This window comes from Netta rufina, assembly GCF_964035555.1.
Source record: "Netta rufina genome assembly, chromosome: 1".
In the NCBI taxonomy this organism is placed as follows: Eukaryota; Metazoa; Chordata; class Aves; order Anseriformes; family Anatidae; genus Netta; species Netta rufina.
Window position 1 is genome coordinate 155783333 of NC_140123.1, and position 26180 is coordinate 155809512.

Sequence of the window (26180 nt, forward strand, 5' to 3'; positions counted from 1 at the left end):
ACAAATGTGTGCACAACATGGGTTTGGTGAACTACTTTAGAGCTCACTTTTAATACTGGGGAGTTAACTTGAAAGCAGAAACAAAACAAAACAAACAAAAAAGGATTTTCAGTGATATTACCTCAGAAATATTACATCATTTGAGTGAGACCTGGGCTTCAGTGACAGAAAGTTTTAAATTTAGAAATTAATTTAAAAAACTAATTCTCAGCTATGCTAGCAGATGTAGGCTGCCATTGATTTTTCATTTATTCCCTTCAGTGCAAATGAAAACCCACAGAACTAATCCAAAAGGAGTTTTCTCAACCTGTATGGTCAGTCATGGTATCTTAAAGACTGCCACTACAGAGCACCTGAGATCACACCCTAGTAAGTGAAGCTGACCACTTCTCTTAGGAAAGCCATGATCAGCAAGAAGAACAACAGAGAACATTTCTTCTGTAGTTACAAGTCAGATTCTGGCATATCAGGCATATCTGCCATTAGGTATCCAATACCATAGCGTCCATTTGGAGCAGTATCCAGAGTTGGTGATCCAGTCTGTTTTCGATATATGTTTTTCCCAAAATTTGGAGATGGCACTTCACTTGGACTCTTCCCATGAATCAGACTTGTATTATCTCCCTCCAGATTAACAGGCTCCTTTATTATCCGGCCCCTTTTGTAGGATACGGATGCCAAGCTACCAGAGCTGTCATCAATAAGGTTGCAGCGACGCACTATGAAGACTATTGGGACTGGCAGTATGGCCAATACCATCAGAGATATACAGACAATCATTCCCCATGTTGGATAGCTGTGGAACTCTTCTGTAGCCTGAGCAAGACAAGAGAAAAAGACTATTAATACATTTTTACTTTAAAAAGAGGAAATCTGCGGTCCTTACCAAGGCCTGCAGTTTTCAAACACATGCTCATCTTCTTGTTATCTTGCACTCACAATGTAGGCACTACTTCAGATCTCAAAGTTGAACAATCATAGAAATAGATGATTGCTGTCTTCCTGCCAGTGAGTAGGACCAAAATGCCAACCCAAAGTTTCTGAGATGCTCAGAGCACTGAAGCAGAGCCCAAATCAGGATTTTCACATCAGACCTTGAGCTACAGCTTGTTTGTAATTGTTCCATGATCCTTTAAAAGGTGTGTAGAACATATTCTAGACACAAGACAACATCACAGCAGTGCGTAGTGGCATCTGTAACTATATCTGCAAAGTTCTGTAGGCTAACAGCTAGCGTAGGCAGGGACTGTCTCAGATCACCTTGCAGGATTGTTCTACTTCATGTAAGCTTCATGTAAAATAAAACGCATTTACTGGGACAATGACTCTACCTCACAAGCACGCTTCTGTTGCAAACATTTATCTCTGGGCAGCAAACTTAATTTGTCTAATAGCTCAATTAACATTTAATTTTATACAGGGAAAGGAGCAGCCCAAGCCTGCGAGGTAGAGGCATGCTGAACTCAAAATTTGGACTGTTGGGGTATTCATTTAAGATGATCACAGGACAGATTCAAATCCGCATTCCAAATAAGGGACAGCAGACACTACCTGCCTCCAAGTAGGAAAAATTATGACGTGGCTAATCTCAGTATAATCCCATCACTAAAAATGATGGGATATCTGAAATGATTTATTCAGCATTATTACCAACTGCTTTCTGCAATGAAATAAAATTTAAAGAAAGTCAACAAAATCTCTTGTCCTTAAGAACATCTCCAACATATAACAAAATAAAACTCACAAAAAAAAACAACAAACACACACATAAATTCATGTCAAGCAGTTATATTTTAAAGCAAAAGAAGTACTTTAAAGTTAAAAAGATAGTTAAGCACCATGTCATTATTTATAATGATTTGAATTTGCAATCATAATTTTTTGTCTTTTCATGTGCTTCTGAAATATTTCATGTATGATCATTGTGATAGTGATGGCATCTGTTACATACATACCATGTCTTCAATCCATGCATTGTAGCCAGGAGGACTTAATCCCATTTGGACAATGCTAGCTACCAGCAAACATAACAATACTGAAGGTGAAACATACTTCCACATGTAGTAATAATACTGACTTGGAGAAAAACCAAGCATGTCTTTTAGATCCTCCATAAATCTGTGAAGGGAATAAAAGGTTATTGTTACTCAGCACACTTAAATTTCTAGTGCTATAGCTGACACAGAGCACCTAATTTGAAGGGACATGCTGACAAAATTTATGTATACAAATGGCTGCACTTTAGCTGACTTAATGGGCTGACAAATGGATCTTCTATAACCAGTTCTGAATAGATGAACAGAAGGAATTACTCCACAGTGCTGTGAGTTAGTAAACTAGCTTTGACTTCTAAAGAATCAGACTTAAATCCTAATACAATTGGAAGTAAAATACAGAGTTGTGATGTCCTTCTATTCAATAACAGTTTTGAGTCCAAGTTTAATGCCCAATCCAACTTACAATGCTAGACTTCTGAAGAGAAAATGGAAACTGAAGGCATCTTGAGGTGCATTAAATGCATAATTTTAGTTCTGGATCTTCCTGGATGAGTAGAGTGAAACTGAAATATCTATAACTTTCCTGTCCAATGAGATCACATTTTCAGACATTCCCTTGAAACACATGTTCACCGAATTTGTGAATTCAAGTGGTATTATGTGTTAAAATTTTCTCAAGAATAATCTTTCTTGTAGATGCAATCAGCAAAGCAAAATTGGAAGACCAAGCTACCTTCTATTAGCTTCCATTAACAAGGTTGAGTGGTACCGGAAATACGTAAAGATAGCTTGCATTTTATGAAAGACTACACTGCAAAGATTCTTAACAATTGAGCCTTCTCCTCTATTCTGAATAGTGGATACTTCAACTACTTGAGGACTCTGCTAAGTGTGATTACAATTCAGAAAACTGCACATATCCTTTTTATTATTTTTTTTAAAGCAATATGGATATCAACATTATTTGAAGATACTTATTAGAAGATAGTGATGGAAGAATCATCACAATCATCACATCTGTCACATTCAAAGATCATTTAGAAGAGGATGATCTTGGAAGCTGCACCTCCTGTTCCATATTGTAAAGGCTGCACTCCCCTTCTATTCTGTGAGACCACAGGGCCCCATTCATATGCAGAGGCAGACTGCATAGAGATCTCCCTTCTCCCAAGAACATCTACCCCTTCCTCCCACAAGAACAGTTTGCTGCAAAAAAGATCTGAGAAATCAGTCTGCCCCACCTCTTCACCTCACAGATTGTACAAGAATCCTTTCTCTCTTTCTGCTTCTGCCCTGACACTTTTACAGAGGCTAATACAGACTTAAGCTCCTGTGCCACCTCACATGAAAGGCCTTATGCTGCAATGAGAAGACATGAGTAGTTTAGGTACTCCAGGCAGTAGAGAACGAGTGAAATTACAGAGGCAGACCAGACTGCCTACTACTGTTGATGCAAGCAGAAGTCATGGATATAGCCTATGACTGTTTCTGTTTTTATGTGGAGGTATAAGAAAAAGGAGACACTAATTCTGAGGTAGACCAAACCTAGCCATAGCTACAATTCACCTACTCTTCCTTGGCCATACTGTCAACATGAGCACTAGAAAGCAGTAAGACTACTCTGTTGAACATTTGCCAGGCAAGAGATGATACCAGTCCTCTGCTCCTTCTCAGAAGCAGAAGCCAATGGGAGCATGTATTGGACCAAATTTAGCATGTGGGCTGCTTGCTGGACAATGCTGGAAAGATATTTAAACTCATCTCTAATTTACAGGATTCTTTTTCATATCTTTCTATATTGTCTAATGAGTTGTTTGCTAAGGTATGTGTCATCACTTTTGAGCACATATAAAAAACAGCACATATTATCAATTTTGCAGGATTAATTTCGAACCTATATGCATGTTGCAGTGTAAAAAAACAAACAAACAAAAAAAAAAACTTTATATATAAGCTTTGGTTTGCATCATATAAGCCGCTGAAATAAAACTGCAAAGTTTTAAATCTGCCTCCTTGTGCCTCAAAATTGCAAATTATGAGCTGAACAAAACTCCTATTTTTGTATTCCTGATGGAGGAGTACGCTGTTCCAGAGCCAGAAGAAAAAGGGAGAATATTTTTATAGCTAACTCTTTTGGAGTGTGCACAAGCCCTGATTCTGTTTTAACTTCCTTGTGATCCCACTTTCTTTTGAAATTTGTGCATGGAAAATGTTCTTATAGCAATAAACATGTTTCGAAAGCAGTTACACATGTAAAGTCACTGTCAAATAAACACTCAAAAATTTTTTGAACCACATCGTTTGGGGTATTCTATCCTTTGTTTACATTGCACTGAAACATATTGTTAAAAAGAAGCAGAATTTACAAATGGTTTGAGCTCTCTATAGAGAGCACACAGCCTTTTCTTTCTGCTCTCTCCAGCTCTTCACCCAATGAAACATAAATCTGTTCTCTTCATTTTCAAAGTCTTTCACCATACTTCACTTCTTCACACTACTAATCCTCTATCATAAGCTACCGAGCTCCTTTAACTTCACTTATTTCAGTGTTTATCTCCCACTTACCTTACACTTTCAATCAGGTATCTTCAGAAGCATTGTCCCCCATCTATAGGTGATGTATTCCATAAATCTCTGGTTCCATTTCCTTATTTTTTTTCTGTGAATTTTATGCAAAATTTGATATCTGCTGCTTTGCAATACCAGGGTTCATGATGTTAACTGATAATTATCTAACATTTTATGCCTTCCTGGCTGCAAGGATCCACATATTGCCTTTTTTTCTACCCTTTGGCTGTAATCCCTTTCCATGCTTTTTTTTTTTCCTTCTTTTATTTTATTTTCTTTCTTTTTTCTATTCCTATTCAGAGATTTTAATGTTACTTATACACAAATCTTTATCTATGACTATCCCCCATGGGAGCTACTACAGCTAATGACAATGTGAGGTTGTTCATTCTGGCAGTTTTTGCAAACAAGAATGCTGGGTTCATGAAGAAAAATATTCTGGAGAAATTTATACATCAGAAGAAATGAAGGAATACTCCACAGAAATAATCAGGTGGTCATTAGGCACAAGAAATCTGTTAGCTGTTTACTGTGTTCTGTCAGAACATCTGAAAATATCAAGCAACGGCCATCTGATACAGAAGCAAAGTATTACCATATTTTAGCTACTCCTAAACACCAAGTTCATCACTAGTAAATTGGTGATTCTTGGAGTGTCTACCTCTCTGCACAGTGGAACTCTATTTGATTAGACAATAGCACCTTGATGCCAAGGCCACTTGTATCATCTTTTGTTTGCATGAGTAAAAACATCTACATGGTATTTTGTATGTGTCCAATTATAGACTTACACACTTGGCCTTGGTAGAAATTCTGTATTAATGAGTATGTAGTCCAGACACTATTTGCATAGACCAGAAAAAATATCTAGAATCCATATGATTATATTTTCTTATATTGTTTTTCATTATAGCAAGGGACTAGTTGATTACTCAGATTGAACAGATGAAAAGTCAAAGAAAAAATACCCATTTATGTCACCCTTTATACATATGAAAGAATCACCAATGTTTAAATTACTTCAACATACTAATATAGCATGCTTTATCTGTGGATAACATGAGTTATTTTTGATACAAGCACCTCTATTCCTTAAAAGTGTAGCACTTAGTGAACACATTCTGTTGATCTCTGTCAAATGATGTAAAGAAATTAGAGACATGATGCTCTTTACTCTTCTCTTCAGTTATCACTGATAGAAGGTTACTTAATTTTATTGCCAAATGTGCTGCTTCCATGTAAGTTTTGATCCTGTTCTTCCCTATCATTTCCTCTATTTCCTCTCTCACAACAAATGCAAAGAACAATTAGCTGCTACAACATCGCAAGCTAAATCTAGATAATAAATTGAAACTTTCTTATTTTACTCTGTTCCTCTCTCGGACAAAATACTGCAGATCTGTTCAAAATGCTCCTCCTTATCTGCTGCTTAGACTGCTGTTATTACTCCTTGAAATCCTTCTCTTGGTGTCCTTTCCATATATAAATTCCTCTTACCCATCCAGACTCCTTTCTAGCTCTATTTTATCTCTTTTTTGCCTCATTCTCCTTTTTGTGGGCCTGTTGTAGTTTATTCTCTGAGCTTCACTACACTGTCCTGATGCATTATGCCTTCTTCCTAAGGTTCTAACCTGTTCTTAAAGGAAGACTTGATTCAAGTCCACATTGACAAACTTTGACTCCCTTATCATACCAAGAATAACACCTTTACAGTTGCACAAACCAGAAAAGATAAATTCCTGTTTTCATCCTTAATTCCTACTGCTTTCATTTTGGTTTGCTTTCTTCCCTATCTCTGTGTAACAGTCAGTTTGAAAGGCTCTCTTTAGATTGGGATATCTTTCTATTGGCTTTAATTTGTGTGTATATACAAAATAATTGGTGCTATAAAATTATAATAATAATAAATATTGTATTGAATACTGTTGATGTAGACAGGGAAATAGATTTCCTTCACTTACTTTTCTATTCCATAAATGCGGGTAACTGCAATGTTCTCCAAAATGACCACAATAAGCAGGGGCAGAGTAGCTGAGTAGTCATCAAACATCGTGACAAAATAATTTCCAGAGCGCTGCACAAAGATCAGGCCAATAAAAAATGCCACCGAGCAGCAGATGACTGTAATGAAGAATTGTAAACTGTAATAATCACAATTTTCACAGAAAAAGAGGAAATGAAGAGAGAGTTTGATATAGCAAAGTTGTACTTTAACACATTATTTCATATAATGAAAGTTGTTATCACTTTCCTTATTTTTTGGTGGCAATTTTGAGAATATTAGGAATCCTACCTCTCCCTTATGAAACAGAAATGTCATGAAACCAGAAGTAGTTACTGTAATTACCGTATTACAGCAGCCCCCGTTAAGCAGCACAGATTAATCAAAGCACTATATCTCAATAAATATTTCACTTAATGTGACTGCAAGGCTAAAATAAAGAAAACTGTTGAGCATCATATTATTTGATCACTAGATCACCTACACAATCAATCTCAATATAACTTTTTTTTTTCCTACTAAATCCATCAAGAATAGGTTTGAATGCTTAAGCAGCTATAAAACAAGTCAAATTTCAATAAATTGTGAAATCAGCTGTAGGTCGAGCAAAACTGATTCTCCCACTTGAAGTGCCCTTTTCTTCTTTTCCACTGAGAACTAAGGTTAAGGCTGCACCTACGCAGTCTAAAATTAGGTGAGCTAAATCCAAGCAAAAGTATAAAATACTCTTACAAATAATATAGTCATTGTATTAATACCAGCTATTTGTAATTGATTAAAATAACAAAAGGAAGACAGTGACACTTTTTAAATATTGTGGTATAATACGATCACTCTTTTCAACACAGATAAAATCTCCCCAATGTTTGTCTCATTAATTACATTAATTACACTGAGTCTTATTATTAACCCTGAGAAAAGAATTTTAGAACTGTATATAAGCAAATTTAGAAATCCTTGTTATTTTTATGTTCTCCCATCACGTCATACCGCCCACCCAAAAAACATGCACCTTCAGTTGTAAACTACACTCTGGTAGGTACACTTTTCTGCACGTATACATGCAAACTCCAATTTGGAATACTGGAGCACAAAATTAACTTTAAGCATATGAGTTGGTTTCCCTGAAAACTGAAGTGGAATTATAGTGAAAAAAGTTGCAAATGTAATGCAGTACTTCTACAAAATGACAATTTGTGGTTCTTAATCACAAACTATAGTGCAAGCATAATCCTTATTAAGTCCCACTGATATTATATGAAGCTTAACACAGGCATTCCAGTATAAAAATTAATTATAAAAACATTATCACACAGAATCACAGAATTGTCTAGGTTGGAAGAGACCTCAAGATCATCAAGTCCAACCTCTGACCTAAAACTAACAAGTCCTCCACTAAACCATATCACTAAGTTCAACATCTAAATGTCTTTTAAACACCTCCAGGGATGGTGACTCCACCACTTCCCTGGGCAGCCCATTCCAATGCCTAACAACCCTCTCAGTAAAGAAGCTCTTCTTAATATCCAACCTAAAACACCCCTGGCACAACTTTAACCCGTTCCCCCTCATCCTGTCACCAGGCACGTGGGAGAATAGACCAACCCCACCTCGCTACATCCTCCTTTAACGTACTTATAAGGAGCGAAAAGGTTGCCCCTGAGCCTCCTCTTCTCCAGGCTGAACAAACCCAGCTCCCTCAGCCACTCCTCGTAAGACTTGTTCTCCAGACCCCTCACCAGCTTTGTCGCCCTTCTCTGCACCCGCTCAAGCACCTCAATGTCCTTCTTGTAGTGAGGGGCCCAAAACTGAACACAGTACTCAAGGTGCGGCCTCACCAGAGCTGAGTACAGGGGGACAATCACTTCCCTAGACCTGCTGGCCACACTGCTTCTTATACAAGCCAGGATGCTGTTGGCCTTCTTGGCCACCTGAGCACACTGCTGGCTCATATTCAGCCGACTATCAACCAATACTCCCAGGTCCTTCTCTGCCTGGCAGCTTTCCAACCACTCATCTCCCAGCCTGTAGCTCTGCTTGGGGTTATTGCACCCCAGCTGCAGGACCCGGCACTTGGCCTTGTTGAACTTCATGCAGTTGACCTCAGCCCATCGGTGCAGTCTATCCAGATCCTCATGCATAGCCTTCCTACCCTCAGGCAGATCGACACACGCACTTAACTTGGTGTCATCTGCGAACTTACTGAGGGTGCACTCAATGCCCTCGTCCAGATCATCGATGAAGATATTAAAGAGGACCGGCCCCAGCACCGAGCCCTGGGGAATGCCACTAGCGACCGGCCTCCAGCTGGATTTGACTCCATCCACCACGACTCTTTGTGCCCGGCTACCCAGCCAGTTTTTAACCCAAAAAAGCATACGCCAGTCCAAGCCACGAGCAGACAGTTTCTTGAGGAGAATGCTGTGGGAAACAGTGTCAAAAGCCTTGCTGAAATCAAGGTAGACCACATCCGCAGCCTTTCCCTCATCCACCAAGTGCATCACTTCGTCATAGAAGGAGATCAGGTTCATCAAACAGCACCTGCCTTTCATAAACTCATGCTGACTGGGCCTGATCACCTGGTTGCCCTGTAAGTGCCGCGTGATGACACTCAAGATAATCTGCTCCATGAGCTTCCCTGGTAGTGAGGTCAAACTGACAGGCCTATAGCTTCCCGGGTCTGCCCTCCAGCCCTTCTTGTAGATGGGTGTCACGTTTGCTAGCCACCAGTCGACTGGGACCTCCCCCGATAGCCAGGACTGTTGATAAATGATGGTAAGCAGCTTGGCCAGCTCCTCCACCAGTTCTCTCAGTATCCTCGGGTGGATCCCATCTGGCCCCATCAACTTGCGTACATCCAAGTGCCGTAGCAGGTCGCCAACCATTTCTTCATGGATAGTGAGGGCCACATTCTGCTCCCCATCCCCTTCCACCAGTTCAGGGTACTGTGTATCCAGAGAGCAACTGGTTTTGCTGCTAAAGACTGAGGCAAAGAAGGCATGAAGCACCTCCGCCTTTTCCTCATCTTTTGTAACTAATTTCCTCCCCACATCCAGTAAAGGATGGAGATTCTCCTTAATCCTCCATTTTGCATTAATGTATTTGTAAAAACATTTTTTGTTGTCTTTGACGGCAGTAGCCAGATTGAGCTCCAGATGAGCTTTGGCCTTTCTAATTTTGTCCCTGCACAGCCTCGCAACATCGTTATAGTCCTCCCAAGTGGCCCGCCCTCTTTTCTAAAGATTGTAAACCCTCTTTTTCCTGCTAAGCTCAAGCCACAACTCTCTGTTCAGCCAGGCCGGTCTTCTTCCCCGCGGCTTGTCTTTGGGCACGTGGGGACAGACTGCTCCTGTGCCATTAAGATTTCCTTCTTGAAGAGCACCAAGCTTTCCTGGACTCCTCTGCCCTTCAGAACCGCCTCCCAAGGGACTCTACCAACCAGTGTCCTGAACAGTTCCAAGTCAGCCCTCCGGAAGTTCAATACAGCGGTTTTACTGGTCGCCTTCCTGGCTTCTCCAAGAATGGAGAACTCTACCATTTCATGGTCACTCTGCCCAAGACAGTTTCCAACCACCATATCTCCCACCAGTCCTTCTCTGTTTGTGAAGAGAAGGTCTAGCGGGGCACTTCCCCTGGTAGGCTCACTAGCCAGCTCTGTCAGGAAGCTATCTTCCACACTCTCCAGAAACCTCCTAGACTGCTTTCTCTGGGCTGTGTTATGTTATGTTTTAATTCTTTGAGTACAACTAACTGAAGTAGTAAAAATCATGCATATATAACACAAAAATAGTAGCAGAGAAAAGCAGTTCTTGTATATTTCTTTATATCTTCTTTATATTTTATAAGAAGATATTTTCATTTATATCTTCATCTTATCTTTACATCTTTATATACTATCTTCTTAATATATTTTTTTTCAAATTCCATAAAAAGGAATTACTATATTATTCCAGAGTAATAACTGTATAACATGTTATTTGCATATATACTTAGGGCAAATAGCCCTAAAATTTCTGAACGCCACTTTGGTTTTTCAATATGAACTTAAAAACATATTAAAAAAAAGAAAAAAGTGCTCAATAGTTTAAGACTGAAGAAAAATCAGCTGTTTAATCTTTAGGAACAATTTTATTCTTAGACCAAGCAAAGCAAAAAATAAAAAATAAAGTTAAAATATATATATATATCCATGCATTCAGTTAATTACCTATTACCTAAGAACTCAGCAGTCAGAAAAGTGTTCTGCTGTACCAGGGTTTAACTCTTAGAAAACATACTATTTCCACCATAGAGCTAGAAAATATGAAAACAGTTTATAATTTTCTATCCCTCTTGTCATAGCTATTGATACAAAATCCAAACCTACCATTATACCAAGTGCCCTGCAGCTGTCCTGAAAATTTTCAGAAACCTAACTTTCATATTTTATGCTTATTTCATATTTCAAAAAGAAACTGCTACAAGACAATCATGAATACATGAACAAGCTGTACCTCACATGATTTCAGGCATTAGAAAAAGGAAAAGAAAAAAATCCTTGTTTAAGACCCTTTACATATTCAACAGAAAAAAAAAAAAAAAATATATATATATATATATATTGTTCTGGAGAGCAACTGGAGTAACTGCACTTATTTTTAATATAATAAACATTTCATCATATTTTAAGATTCCATTTAGCTTTATTGAAATAGTTTGTCATGATTTACAATGTATTTTTAATCATTCCTTTGGCTTTGTTTCCCTGATCTGTGACACAGGCTAGAATGGAAAGTATTCTGGAAGAGCTCAGAACAGCTTAACATAAAGAAAATTCTAACAGAATTAATTAATTCTTCATTAAATTGAAGAAGAGTTGAAGAACTGAAGAATTCCCACTCTTGTAGCATTCAGAAAAAGGATTTACTTGCAGATATTAACGTACATGTGCATGAATGTACAGTGATTTCCTTGTCTGTTAAATGTAAGTACTGAAAACTTTCATGTCAAAATAAAATAAATAACCAAACAAACAAACAAACAAACTTCATACTCTCCAAAACAATTTTAAGCTTACTGCTCTGTTGAGAAAAGAAACGCTGCGAAACTCACCAGTAAGAATTTCTTTCCTAACTTTGAAGGTATCAACAATGGGTGTGATGATGCCTTCAATGGTTCCAAACATACTTCCTAGTCCCAAATTCACCAACATGAGAAAGAACATGACTGACCAGAAGGGAGAAGCAGGAAAGTGGGTCATTGCTTCTGTAAAGGCAATAAAAGCTAAACCAGTTCCTTGAACAGCCTGTCAGTGAGAAAATAAAATAAATAAAAATCACATTATAATTCACACTGTATTTTTTTTTTTTTTTAGAGTGACAGTTTGACTTCATGTTTGTCAATTGATTAAATCTTGAAGGGAGAGTTAGCTGATATCTAACATATGATTCTCCCATCCATGCTAACTTAACTAGTATGGACATACTGGATTTGGCTGTACATTGATTGATATTAACAACATATTTTTTTGCTCTTTCACTGATAATTTTGCACAGAGCTATTATACTGGATGGCTATAAAACACAGTCTAGTCTCTCCTGTTAGTATATAAAGGATTTCATTTCTATACTTACTTGCTTCAGATTAAAAAGGTAGAAACAGTACTGAACTTTTAAATGTCTAAGTTGCCAATTTGATATTTTAGCTTCAGATGCTGATGCAACTTCACAGAGGTCAGTGTTTAAAACTGGAAGTCCCTCCAAAGTGAAGTTCAAAAAATTTCTTTTACAGATCTGGTTTAAAATAAAGATTTTAAATATGATAATGTTAATTAAAACTATGTAATAAAAAATAACTTTTCCTTTCCAATAAAATCATATTTATATTTAGCAATGATATCTTGACATTGAAAGATGTCATAGTTTGAGATGTTGAATAAATATATCTCTATTTAGACTGAAAAAATGCCTTTGGTGAAACAGAACTTTAAAATTTTATTGCCTCTTAAGGAGCAATGTTATGATCAAAATACACTAGAAAGCAGACTGTATTAAGACATCAGACACAGAAGTGCTCTCACCAGCTCCAGTGAGAATCATGTTTTCATATCAATCTCTATAGGTAGACAGTATTAATATTCTGTGTGGGTATACACCTCAGTTTATTTTGGACTTGCAAATATTCCTCCATTTATAATCTTTGTAATTAATACATACTTATCACTCTCACCTTGTCAAGTTCATCCTCAATTTGACAAGATTTCAGACCAAGAGAATCAAATTCTTCTTCCTTAACTTTCTGAATAATGTCATAAACTAAATTGTAATCTTCTGCTGTAATGCTTGAGAAATTGATATGATGTGGGATCATATCCTGGCTCAGATTGCCTGTTTTCAAAAGTTTTAGAATCTTCTCTGAATTTCTGTGAAATACAACAAAATAGAGAAATCAAATGTGATGATCTGTGTGCATTCATAAATGAAATTTTCCATTAAAGTAATAATTAAAAATGGATATTCATACTGGATAACACATTTTTCATTTATGATATTGGCTTTGAAGCCCAGAACTGCAAACACCACCAAGGTTGCCAGCACAGAAGTGAAAAAATTGATGAAGGACACCAGTACAGCATCAAAATGGCAGTTGTTGTCTCTCTTGTTGTAGCTTGAAAAGGCAATGACTCCACCAAATCCGAGCCCTAAGGCAAAGAACACCTGAGTAGCAGCTTCTCTCCAGACCTTGGGCTCCAGCATTATTTCAAGCTGTTTGAAATTAGATACAATAGATGTCAGCTATAAAATGCATTTCTATTACATGAAAAGAACACAAAAACATGAAGACAACCTATATCATAAAATGCTAATACTCCACTACAAATATATTTTCATTGTGATAAAGCTGAATGTGACACCTAAAATTCGGTGCACTTATGGGCCAGAATTTCCATTGATTTTATGCAATATAATCCTTAAAAAGAAACATTCTATACAGTAAGTTCCAAAAAAATGAGATACTAACGGATCTATATGATAATTTAACTTGCAGCTAGTTACACAATGAAATCAAAGAACATCTGTTTGGGGTGTTTTTTGGTACTCTTTTTTCTTACACTACCTGTACTGATGGACATTAGAATTAAGATTTATTTTGGGACGGCCAACCCTTTTATAAATGTAATATGTATGTTGAAAGTTGTTTTGGTTGTTGCTACCTTTTTGTTTTGCTTTGTTAAAAAAAAAAAAAAAAAAAAAAAAAAAAAGGTGACTATGACATACATACACGTGTTTATATGGAATTCTACTACATTTCATGCAAATATGTAAAGAAAAATGCAACATGTAAAATAAATGTCGGCCACCAGAATCTGCACAGTGCAGAAATCAAATCTCCCTTAAGCTAGATGCCTTGAAATTATCAAGTAAAATGAGTGGTATGTTTGAGGGACAACTAAGCCTTTCATCTAAAAGCTTAAATGTTAACTTTATAAAATTGCTCTTCAGATGACCAGACTTCAAGAAATACCTTTTAAGTTATGAGTCATCATCTACCTATTTAAGATATTTCTCAAGTCTGCACTATAACAAAGAAGTGCATGAAAGACTTCAACATTAGACTGTCGGAAGTTAATCCAGGGCCTCCAGTCATTTAACAGTAAAAGACTTACTTCTGGAAATATGACTTTTTTTTTCTGTAACCCAAACCTTATTGAAAAGAGTAAATCTAAAAAGCATGAGGATGCTAGCATCAAAAGACTGTCTCACTCTAATAAAAAAGTCTGCTACTGTGATAGATAATAGACACCTTCTTTAACCTTTGACATATACAGCTAAAATACATTTGAAATAAAGAGTCTTATTACAGTAAACTTATTCCCGACATATTTATTTTTTATAATTACATTGTACATATATCTGTTACACCTACTTTAACCTGCCTGTTAACCTACCTGTATCGAACAGTCATGTTAGAGTTTTTCCACTAGAGGGAGCTAGAGGAATAGTTTTAATTTCAAGGAATCTGTAAATGGTTTTTAAAAAACACTTTCAACTTTCTTCAAAATATGGTTTAGTATCATCAAAGGTATTACGCTCTCAGATAAACATTGCCTAGTGTTTCAAAGCAAAATTGTAACCGATTTATTATTGTAAGATATTAACTATGAAATTTAGGGAATTCTGTATTTAAGCTATATACAGCCCTATATTTTAATTTCATTAATTCACTGGTCTTTTCATACACTTTTCTTTATTTATTTTCTTTCATTAAGGCTATTATTTTGAATTTCTGCTTTGGTCAACAGCCATGCCCAAGAGAGAAATTTGCTCCTTCTTCATTAACCCTGTGCTCTCACACCTGTACCAGCATGTGCCAGTCCTCTGCTGTGCTAACACAACTGTTTTGTGGAAATGTGTTGTGATCTATTTGCTGAACTAACAGAGGCTAAATCAAAGACCCTCTCCTATCTATCAACATGGATTATTTTCAACCCAGATCACTTTACCAGTCCATTTTAGTCTACCTGGAGCAAGTGGAAATGACAACAGTCTAAATTCTTTCAGGTAGTTTTCAGTGAACCTAAGGTCCAAACTATTGTTCAAGAACAGAAATATATAGAGAGGAGATTATAATAAAATTATAATAAAAATATTTTTTAAGGCTTATATCTATACATACTCTATCTGACTTATAGACTTCCTAACCTCAAATTTAAACCACAACTTTTTGAGAAATACAACCAATGGCAGCGAGGGGGATTTCTTTCAAGATTATCTGAACATTTTAAACAATTTAACAATTTTAGGATTAAACTACAAAATGAGCATCAACTGCAACTTATTTTAGGAATAACTCATGGAAGACAAAATAGTTGAAGGATGCGCGGTTGATATTAAAGAGGAGTTTCAGTATTGATTCCCTCTCGGTATCTAGTGGTATCTAGGGGTTCTAGTTAAAGAAAGTTTTAATACTGTCATTGAGAAACCAAATTATAACATCTAGAGGTATGTATTCCATCTCAGCTATAGAATTCATCTTTGTCTATAAGCACTGCATTTCTCTGTTCCTCAAATTTCCTCAAATTTGACTGAGCAGCCTACAAATTCCTGCAGAACCAGAACTCTGTAAAGCAATGATAAGCAAGTTAAGTTTATTTCTAAATAAATGAGCAACCTTTTCAATAAGGACAAATTAATTATGTAAATCCATGACAGCATTTGAGGTAATGCATTTCACTTTGATGTCCCAGAAAAAAAGCATTCAGAGAAGGCTCCGAGGAGACCCCACTGCAGCTTTTTATTAATTAAAGGGGGCTCATAAAAAAGATGGAGAGCAACTTTTTGCTTTGGCAGATGAGGGGGAATTGCAAGGGGAAGTGGTTTTAAAATAAAAGAGGGGAGATTTAGATTAGATATTGCGAGGAAATTCTTCCCTCAGAGGGTTGTGAAGCACTGGAACAGGTTGCCCAGAAAAGCTGTGGATGTCCCATCCTTGAATGTGTTCAAGACCAGATTGGATAAGGCACTGGGCAAACTGATCTAATGGGTGGATCTACCTATCCATGGCTGGGGGTTGGAACTAGATGGTCTTTGAGGTACCTTCCAACCCAAGCAGTTCTATGATTCTATGATTCTTTGATTCTATGATTCACTTCTCTTTAAGCATTTGGCCAACTTATGGAGCTTTCTAAACATCTTAATTCTTATAAATAGCACTTTTAGTTGCTTAGCTTTGCAAAGGCAGCCAACTCTGGGAAGGTAAGTCCACACATACATCCTTGGAACATTTTTGAGCCTTTGGACCTTATGGCTTGATATTGTGTCACTGAGGTCAACAGCAATTATGCCAGACACAAAAATGGTCAATCTTCTATGAAGGCAATAAGCTTATCTGAGAGCACTCATAAATGGTCAAGTTGGCACTTAAAGTTTAAACACATTTCAAACAGAAATTAAGAACATACCTTAGGTGTGAACATGTGACGAATTCCATCCAATGACCCATTAAGGAGCAATCCTCTGATCAGAAAGCATAGAAGTACCACATAAGGAAAAAGTGAACTAAAGTACATGATCTGAAATACATTAAGAAGAAATTTAAAATGACACCCATGAACTTTATTTTCAAGAGTCTCATTCTCTATCCTGTATCTTTTGGAAATATGTCTGAACTGAAAACTCTATATTCTCAGAAATATATAAAACATGTTCCATTCACCTCATCTCTTCAGAAGAGAGCAATATTACATGACTGTACTAGAAAAAAAAATAAAAAAATCATATTGTATTAAAACGCTACAGTTGCCATTGTGTTGACTGATACCAAACTATAAGCCTTTCAGGGAAGATCAGTGTGAATTCAATGAGAATATGAGAATAACAGAAGTAGACTGTTTTAGAAATGTTTCTCTTTACACTTAGATTCAAGTACATAGTATGGTAAAGATGCAGCATGAACAGAAATTCAGGAAGGAATGAGGGAGGGAAAAAGGGAGGGAAGGAGGGAGGGAGGAAATATGGGTATATTCTCCAATGTACAGAAGCGATTCAAGATGTCATAGGTTTGAATCATAAAAACAAGAAAGCAATATTGCTTTGACTACCAGAAAGACAAAGAGAGGAAACACGAAATTAATGATCAAATATGATCTTTCATTCTCCGTCATTGAAAAGCATGCTTATTCTGTGGTTTAAATTTTATGTAAAATGATTCTCTTGCTAAAGCTGCAAGTTGTTTCTTTAACTGAAATATACTAAAAAGGCCACAGAAAGTTCCACCTCAGCTAAAAAATTCCTAATAGCAAAGAATTTTGTAGGTGTTGGGAATTAACAACAGATTAGTCTTCATCTGAAAATCCGACTGAGATCAACAGAGCTAGCAAATCATTCACTAGCCAACCTATCTGTCAGTATGAACAGGAAAGACAAAGTCATGTACTCAGATCCAAAGGGATGGTTAACCATTAGTCAAAAGAAACAATCCAGAATTCTGAAAAGAAGCTGTGATGATGAATGTCATCATGATGATGATGAATCATCATCATCAATGAATGATGATGATGAAGGAATGAGGGAGGGAAGAAGGTCATTGTCATTCATCCTTCACAGCTTCATCATCATCAATGAATGATGATGATGAAGCTGTGAAGGATGAATGACAATGACGTTAACAATAAAAAGCAAATGACAGTGAATTTTGACAGCCTGGGTGCACTGCAATCACAGTGAGAGTATAGATATACATGGAAACTTAATTCCTTAGATATTCAGAAGCATGCAAGCTCATGCTGCATTAACAGTTCAACAATGCTGAGGTGCAGTTAATTGCAACAGTTATGCTGGTAAGAACAAAAATTATTCTTCTTCACATCTAAATTCCCACTAAATTAATATAGTTCCCATGAAAATTACTACAATTTTAATGCTTAACTACTAAGAGAGTAGAGATTATACAAATACTGGGGTGAGTCACAGCTTCCATCTTATTCCTACACATTTCATGAAAGAGCAGACAGAGGGTGCAGTGAACAAAAATGTAGTGAAGTAGATCTTAAATGTTTCAAAGGAAAACACTGTCATTTAGGTAAACAGCATACGCACTTTGCCAGAAGACTGAATGCCTTTGATCATGGCTAGGCATACCATGACCCAGGCAGCCAGCAAGCAGATAGTCATCTTCCAGTTTAAACCCCCACTCTCTGAAAGCGAGCTGGAAATATTCAGTGCTTCTCTGTACCAGTAATAAGTTGTTGCAGAACTTTTTTCACACTCTGGCTCCACAACTGTCAAGAGACATTAGCAAGTAAAGAACGGGTTCAGGACAGAGCTATTTTACCAACACTTTTTAGCAAGGTTATATTAATTCCCAATACTTGCAATTGTCCTACCATCATTTACTTAGAAACTGAATTCACAGAGTCCTAGGACGTTCTCTAAAGAAAAAGAAACTGCTATTGGTTAAAAGCCCTGGGTATAGCTTTGTCAAACACTTTAAGGTATTCGTCTGCATCCAAGTCCTAGGCAGAATTTATCTATGAATTAAGTACTAAATAATAGGAAGAGCTAGATAAACACATACATTTATTTTTTTACACATAAGAATAGATTTTCGATATAAAAAAACTGTGACTTACATACTATGAAAACTCTCTGAATTCAAAAGTTGGATTATTTTAATTTCGGAAAAAAAAAATAAAATGAAATAAAACATTAAAAACTTTCTCAATTGTGTCTGCTTTGATATGACACTCAAATCAATTGGAATGTAATTACAAATGCAAAATCAATAAAATAATGATATCAAAGTGATGAGAAAAGGAGAAAATGGCTCCTACACAGCTATGTGCAAATGAAAGTTGCTTTCTGTTCCAAAAGTGATTTTTTTCATTATACTAAAATTCTGCCTTGTTCATGTTAACAGCTTAAGACATTTTGTGCATCTAGACATGTAGCACATAGAAATAGAATAAAATCTTCAAAGAAGATATATATATATATTTTAATAATTTGTCTTTATTTGACAACCAATCATATCTTTAAGATAGGTCCTAAGTCAAGGTAATTAATGAAAAGAAGGGAGAAATATAGCAATTTTAAGAAACTTAACACAGTTGTCAGGTCTTCTCCAAAATAAAATGTCAAAAGTGATAGGATGTTATCAAATGTAATGTTTTTTTTGTGTTTTAGCTTAGTTTAAATGATCTCTGCTATAGTTCAGTTGAGACTTTATGTCTTATGATTTGGGCAGGATAAGAGAATGTAATCAGACAAAAACTGTGGCTTCATTAATGGACAATAGCTTGTGGAATACAGTCAATTTAACTGAGTAACAACATTCACAAATACTGACTATTTGTTTCAAATAACTGAAGCAAACAACTCTGGGAAAAACTATTTAAAAACACTGTACAACTTTCCAAATGTCCCTGGTTAGGTTCTTCATTAAAAGGGGAAAAATACAAAATAAAAATTTAAGATCCAATATAAAAAGAAATGAAAATAATAATAATAATATTTCAAGAGCAAGACAAATGCAAAGTGTGCAAATATTATGAGATAACTAAAACTAAGGCATGTGGAACTTTTCCTGCTGTTGCATAATATGTCTTATTATTGCAACAAACAATGATTCTATTGCTACCAGTTTACAAAGCAAACAGTGCTTTTATTACATGCATTTCACTGTCATTTACAATTTTCCATCTTCTGCTTTTTTTTGGTAATGCAACACTTCCTGCTTTCTCACAAGGAAGTACACTAAACTAAATGAAATGGAGATGCATACTAAATGAAATGGAGAAATACCCTTCTTGAACCTTTGTTTTTTGTCAAGTAAGCATGAAAAACAGTATCAAAATCAGAAAAAGAAAAATTAAAAATTAAAATTAAATAAAAATAAAAACTGGATTTTTCTTCCTGCAACACACCAAGTAACACATAATTTTATTACTCTTTAAAATCTTGTTCACAGTGATGTTCCTTTCAAAATATAGTATATAGATTAGATGAGTTTGTTTTAAATTTTTCCAAATATCATAAAGTGAAGTCTTATTAAAATTCAATATCAGTTTTGTATACAAAAATTTCTCTTTGATTCTCTTCAGTTATGTTAATAACAACCAACTATGTGTGTATATATATTTATATATATATTTTTTTTTTTAAAGAGAGAGTTCTGAAAGCAGAAAAAAAATCATATTTTTTTCTCCAGTAAGCCTTTATGGAAATCCAGTTAAATTCAGCAGAAAGACTTGCTTTTACTTAATGAGTAGATTTGTATTTGGATGATTTTTAAAACATTAATATATTACAGACTTACAGGTATGCGATGTATTTTTAACTAAAGGACACTGGTCCCATGGTAATGGGTGCTGAAAAGACTGGGAAAAGTAAAACAGACTCCATCCAATAATGACATTGTAGTACAGGGCCACAAAGAAGCATACCTATAAAAAAGAAAAAAAAAAAAAAAAAAAGAAGACATAAAGAAGTTACATTTAATAACTACATTTGTAAATTCAAACAAACACCTACTGAACTTACTTTTACACATTTCTGCTCATCAGACACTGAACCTATTTTTCATTAAAATAAGAACTTAATGGTTTGTACCATTACAGTGCCTAATGTCAATTTGTTACACTTTCACTTTTCCCCATATTTATCATGAGACACCTATATTTCTACAGGCTATTTTTCTCCCAGATGTCTAAGGTGTTCCATAGTTCTTAATTTCAAAAATACAAAAATACTAGTAAACGGGTTGTATAAACATCCATATAACCATTTTAATGTGCTAATATAAGTTTTAGTATCTTCCAAAAACATTGTACATTGACCCTGAAGCCCAGCTACAGATCACTGTCCATTTCTTGTAGCAAAACAGTTTGGATCACACAGATTGGACATAAATCATACAGTTAAGGTAAAAAACTTACTACACAGCTTGCAAATCCAATTCCTCCAAGTTTGGGGCTGATATAATTCCATACACCAATACTCCCTCGGCGGATTCTCTGCCCCACAGAAAGCTCCAAGAAGAAGAGTGGAATCCCTATGACCAGTAGCAAGATTAAGTATGGCACAAGATAGGCACCTACAAAATGAACAAAGTAGAAATCAGAGACAGTGTAGGAAGAGCCACAATCTAACACAACTCATATGAGACCATCTAATATCTTTAAGTTTGAGCTAGTGTCATTCATGACGAAGCTCTCTCTACTACATGCAAAGTGTAATTTTAACTGGATCTTGGCCACAAATCTTGTAAAATAAGAAAAACACAGAGATATCTTATTTCTAAAGCACTGTAATATTTTGAGGCAAACTTTACTAAAAGTGAGTCATTACCTAATCTAGTTGTTTGCTCGCATGAAAATTTGGGCATATTCACAAATGTTTTAGGTCAAACTTTCAGGAGCTAAATCAACATTTCCTAAAGAAACTCTAAATCTGGGTTTGTAACAGACCAGCCAGACTGAATTTATAAGGGAAATACAGAGCATACTGTGCTGTTACAATACTCTGAATTACATCCAATCTTCAGCACAGTTTCAGAAGACTGTAGTGTTCCTCTCACCACGTGCACCTAAGATGCTCGAAAAGGGGATTTCCCAGTGTGCAGAACAGTGATACTATTCAGCTAAGCAAAGAACTGTATGGGCTCATTTATACCAGGCTCCAGACAAATACCAGAGACATGAGGTGGAAATGAAATGGTGTACTGTAGATCCAGATAGCCCCCTTCCTGTACTCACAAGCTCTTCTTAAAGACATTTGAAAACACAACTCTTACTTCATCTTTAGACATATATAAGTGAAACAAATCCCCTTTTCAGTGTTGTATTTCCAGGAAGTGGTTATATACAATTCTAACTTTGGGATGAATCTCCATTTATTTCAGCAAAACTACTTCCAAGCAAAATATATCCATATGCTAAGTGCACTGGCAGTTCAGAGCCAAACTTGATCCTTGCTGATGAGGAGTATTTAGGACTAGAGCTAACACAACATTTTGACATGAGCAATTAGCAATATGGCACCTAATTTTCACATAAGTGACAATTACGCTGCAATATAGGAAGGGTACTATGCTGTCCACCCAGCTCAAAGGGCCTAAGTCTGTTGATCACAATCATTGTAAAAGAAGCACAAGAGGTGCAGACTGTAACATGTCAAAGCAAGGCTACAAATTGATAACCCAGAGACAGCTATGAAGTTGTCCAATCAGCCTATTCACCTCTGTGATGAGAGAGAAGCTGAGCACAGTTCAGAAGCTAATTTTGGATTTATCCTCCTCCAGGTAGGTCCTACTTTAAGTTCCTTTACTCAGTGCCACCTTTCTAGTTTTTTTTTTTTGTTGTTTTTTTTTTTTTTCATGAATCTATCAAAATACACTGAAATTTACATATCCTTGGTAGGTGGCTTATTCTCATGGAATAGGCTTTATTTAAGAAAATTTAAGATTTTGTAAACTGTGCAGAGGCCTCAGATTTTCTGGTGCCATCTGCTCCTATTTAAGTCCATTTGCTGTTTTGCTCTTCATGAAATATTCATGAACTGGACATCAGTTTTGCTTATAAAGATTTTATAATGATCCAAAGCATGGAGTAACTTAAGTCTTGATCCTAAGAAAAATAAGGAAGAAGAGAAGAGGAAGAAAATCTGAGAAAAATTACTGATGGACCAGACAAAAAAAAAACTATTGATCTTATTTACCCTAGAGTCTATACACTATTGTTAGCAATGAAGTAGCTTCTTGAGATTTATTTGCATGACAATGCAATGATAATGCTTGATCAGCATTTGTTCAAGAAATTATGTTCTGAACAAAGTACTGATTTTGACGATACAATGCTACCTCACAGAGACAAATACTATGTTGCATGTACCTATATCAGTACAGTATATACTGTCTATTTAAGTATGCAATTATAATTATTATTTGTCCTGCAACAGCGTCTATATTCTCAATCAGTACTCTGGCATCTCTTCTGGTTCATCTTATATGTGCACATAATGGAATGAACACAAAGGACTTACTTTTAATAGTGCAAAAAGAGACAAGAGAGACGGATATAAATGTGATGAAAACTGAGAAACAGAGTAACAACATTCTCAAATGAGGATGACTATCTGTCTAAAAATATATAAGACATATAATACCATTAAGTATCCTTGATTTATCACCATCATTCCCCAAAATTGTCTGTGAGACAGAACTATATTGTTAATTCACAATGTAAACGAAATACAGAAGCTTAGGCATCACTAGCTCTCAAAATGTGGTTGTATAATTCACTGAAAACCAGCATTTTTTAAAATAGTGTAACACTAATGTAAATGATACCTGATGCCTTAATTAGATAGGTGTTTCATGGCTAGGTAGAGAAAAGCCTAAACATCTCAAAAAATTGGGGCCTAAATGACTTACCCAGTATCCCACTGGATGACTGCACTAGAGCAGGAACTGAACCCAGCTCTTCAGTGTCCCAGTCCACAACCTTAATCACAAGGCTGCAAAGTTAAGCACATGTTTAAAGACTGGGCTGATGTGGGTGCTTTAAGGTGCAGTATCAACTTAAGTAGCAAGATTTATCCATTAGATTCAACTAAATGAGTTAAATAAATGTGGTGTTATATCCACATTACATTATACATTACACAACCCTGTAATTCAATCTGGATGGCCAGCAGAGATTATCCCTATACTACAGAGACTGTGCAGAGGACCTGACACATTGGCCCCTCTGATCACTCAAACCTGCTGAGCTCCCTTCCAATCTTGTATCCCTCCCCAAAAGAAAGACGTAATGGACAATGGTGCACATCTGGCTTTCAATACAATGTGGTTTAGACACAGCTAGAATATACAGCTGTGTATCAAAGCTTCAGAATGTTTCTGTGTCCTATAATTCATGTGAAACCACAGAATCTCTGAGCAAGTATTTTGTTTCAGCCTTCTCTTGAAGCAAGACATACTTCAATAACCTGTAAGATATCTTTACTTCATGATAAAACAGAATTACTATGGAAACAGTTCAGCATGTCTCTTATTTGCCAGTCCATGAAAACGTGTCCTTGGAGTAGCAGTATTGAATAAGGATCATTTTTATTTGAATTAGAACAATAAATTATACATGCTGGCCTTGAACAGCATACTAAAATTAGTTACATACATATTGTCTGCCACATCTGCCAAATAAACTATTTATTGTGGTTACAATTCTGTAGTACAATATCCCCAGATTTGCTTTCTACAGTTTAAAAATTATTCTACTGTAAAGTCACTTTTTTGGCATATTTTGGCCTTAAACATTGACTTTCACATATATATATATAAATAATATTTTCATCTCAATAAGAAATAAAATATATAAAAAATATAACTCATACTTCTTCACTAGAATTAACAGCAAAAATACAGATGATTTATTGATTTCAGGAAATAGGGAGTACTGTGCACAACACAGCTTTTTTGTTGTTGTTGTTGTTTGTTTGTTTGTCTGTTTTTGATTTTTCAACAAAATACCAAAGGTTTACACTGAATTTATTCACAATTACAAAACACTAACGGATCTCATCAGGAAAACTCTAATAAAAGGTTTTAGGTTTTATCAGTATATTTATAGTCTATCTAGCTGATAGGATGGAGTTCCTGTCAGTAGTCTTTCACAGTTTTAATATGTTCACATGTGCTTACTTACAAAACTGTGCCTAAAGGATGAAAATCCTCTTGCCAATCAGCTTTAAAGAAGAATTAGGCTTCCAAAGTAAAAATCAGACATCTTCAGTGTACTGAATAAGGTACAATGGAATTTTGTGAGTCTGATACTATAGGGTGAATGAGAATTCAAAAACTAATATTGAAGATCGCAATGAATTCTAGCCACTGATTATAGATTATTGATCTACATCTAAATAACAAAGTCACAGAGTCCATAATCAGTGTTGGAAAGACATGAGCATACTTGTTTTGCTCCCATTCCACTAAAATTAGACAAGACTAGCATCTAGTCACTACTTAGTCTTTAAGCATTTATATATTGTTTCCTCAGTATTTCTTAGAAATAGCTGCTTTGGTTTTATAAGCCCACAGAACTTAACCACTCCGACTGATGGTATTTCATTGTAAAATCCAGACTACGTCACTATAGAACATCCTGATATGATTCCATGTGTCAATCTTTTCAAGATGTATTAGCAAGGTAATCCTCTATAGATTTCTTCATGCTACTCACACCTTTATCTGTTTATCATTATTTACTAGTTCTTTTGTTTTCTTATATTACAGAAATATTAAAACAACTGATCTTAACAAAATAAAACAAAACAAAATAAAATAAAAATAAGTCAATTAAGTTAATGCCCATGAAATTACAAAACAAAATATATTTCATTTACTTCTAATATGTGAATGTACCATTTGAGTGCAACTTTTTACTTTAACCAAACAGAATAAACTTTAAATATTTCCTTTGCTTGAAAAAGTTGGAAGTTGTGCAAGCTACTTACAAGATGATTGCAATGAACAGCACGAAAATATAGGTCTACTTTTTCACTATTTGTTAACCTCATTGTTTGACTGAGTAGACCTGATGCTTATTTTTAAGGCTCACTGTTAATCACAGGAAACTGAGGCAGCTTTGAATCTACAGCATGCTAATATAGATGAAGGCCAGGATCACTTGTCCACATGAAGGCACAAGAGATATCACGGCTTAATGGAGAAACAGGAAGGGAAGAGTCATCCCAGTTTTGAGGTCAGTCGATGTATTAGAAAGTCATCAAATAACAAATAAAGTACACTAGCAGAGAACAAAATAGGGATCAAAAAACAAGTGAGTGTGTTAATCATCAGGAAAAGGTCTTCCTGCTCCCCTCTTCCAGTTTATCTTCAGTGTCTTGCTCTTCTGTCAACTTCCTGAACTTCAGTATTCCTCCCTCATCCAGAACAGCCCAAATGTGATTAGGACACATTCATGAAGATGAAATGTGGATTGAACCACTTCAGATTCCACTGAATCCAAAGACTGACAAGCACCAAAACCAATGAAAGGAGGCAACAGGACTGAGTGCATGAGCAAACTGGACAGAGTGTATGAGGAAGAACTGTCCTGTGTGGTGCTAACAGATGTT

General features: G+C 35.8%; 1 protein-coding gene across 1 annotated transcript in view; it reads right to left on the bottom strand.

Moving 5' to 3' along the window:
- Positions 1-444: 444 nt before the first annotated feature.
- SLC6A15 (solute carrier family 6 member 15) overlaps positions 445-26180 on the bottom strand; it is a gene marked incomplete at both ends in the record, with an annotated part of 29977 nt that continues 4241 nt past the window's right edge. The window contains 10 exons of the mRNA XM_084286650.1: positions 445-816; positions 1956-2118; positions 6527-6686; positions 11659-11851; positions 12775-12967; positions 13069-13310; positions 16508-16618; positions 18144-18325; positions 20362-20488; positions 20981-21138. Coding sequence (XP_084142776.1) covers positions 445-816; positions 1956-2118; positions 6527-6686; positions 11659-11851; positions 12775-12967; positions 13069-13310; positions 16508-16618; positions 18144-18325; positions 20362-20488; positions 20981-21138 — 1901 coding nt within the window. The remainder of the gene's footprint in view (positions 817-1955; positions 2119-6526; positions 6687-11658; positions 11852-12774; positions 12968-13068; positions 13311-16507; positions 16619-18143; positions 18326-20361; positions 20489-20980; positions 21139-26180) is intronic.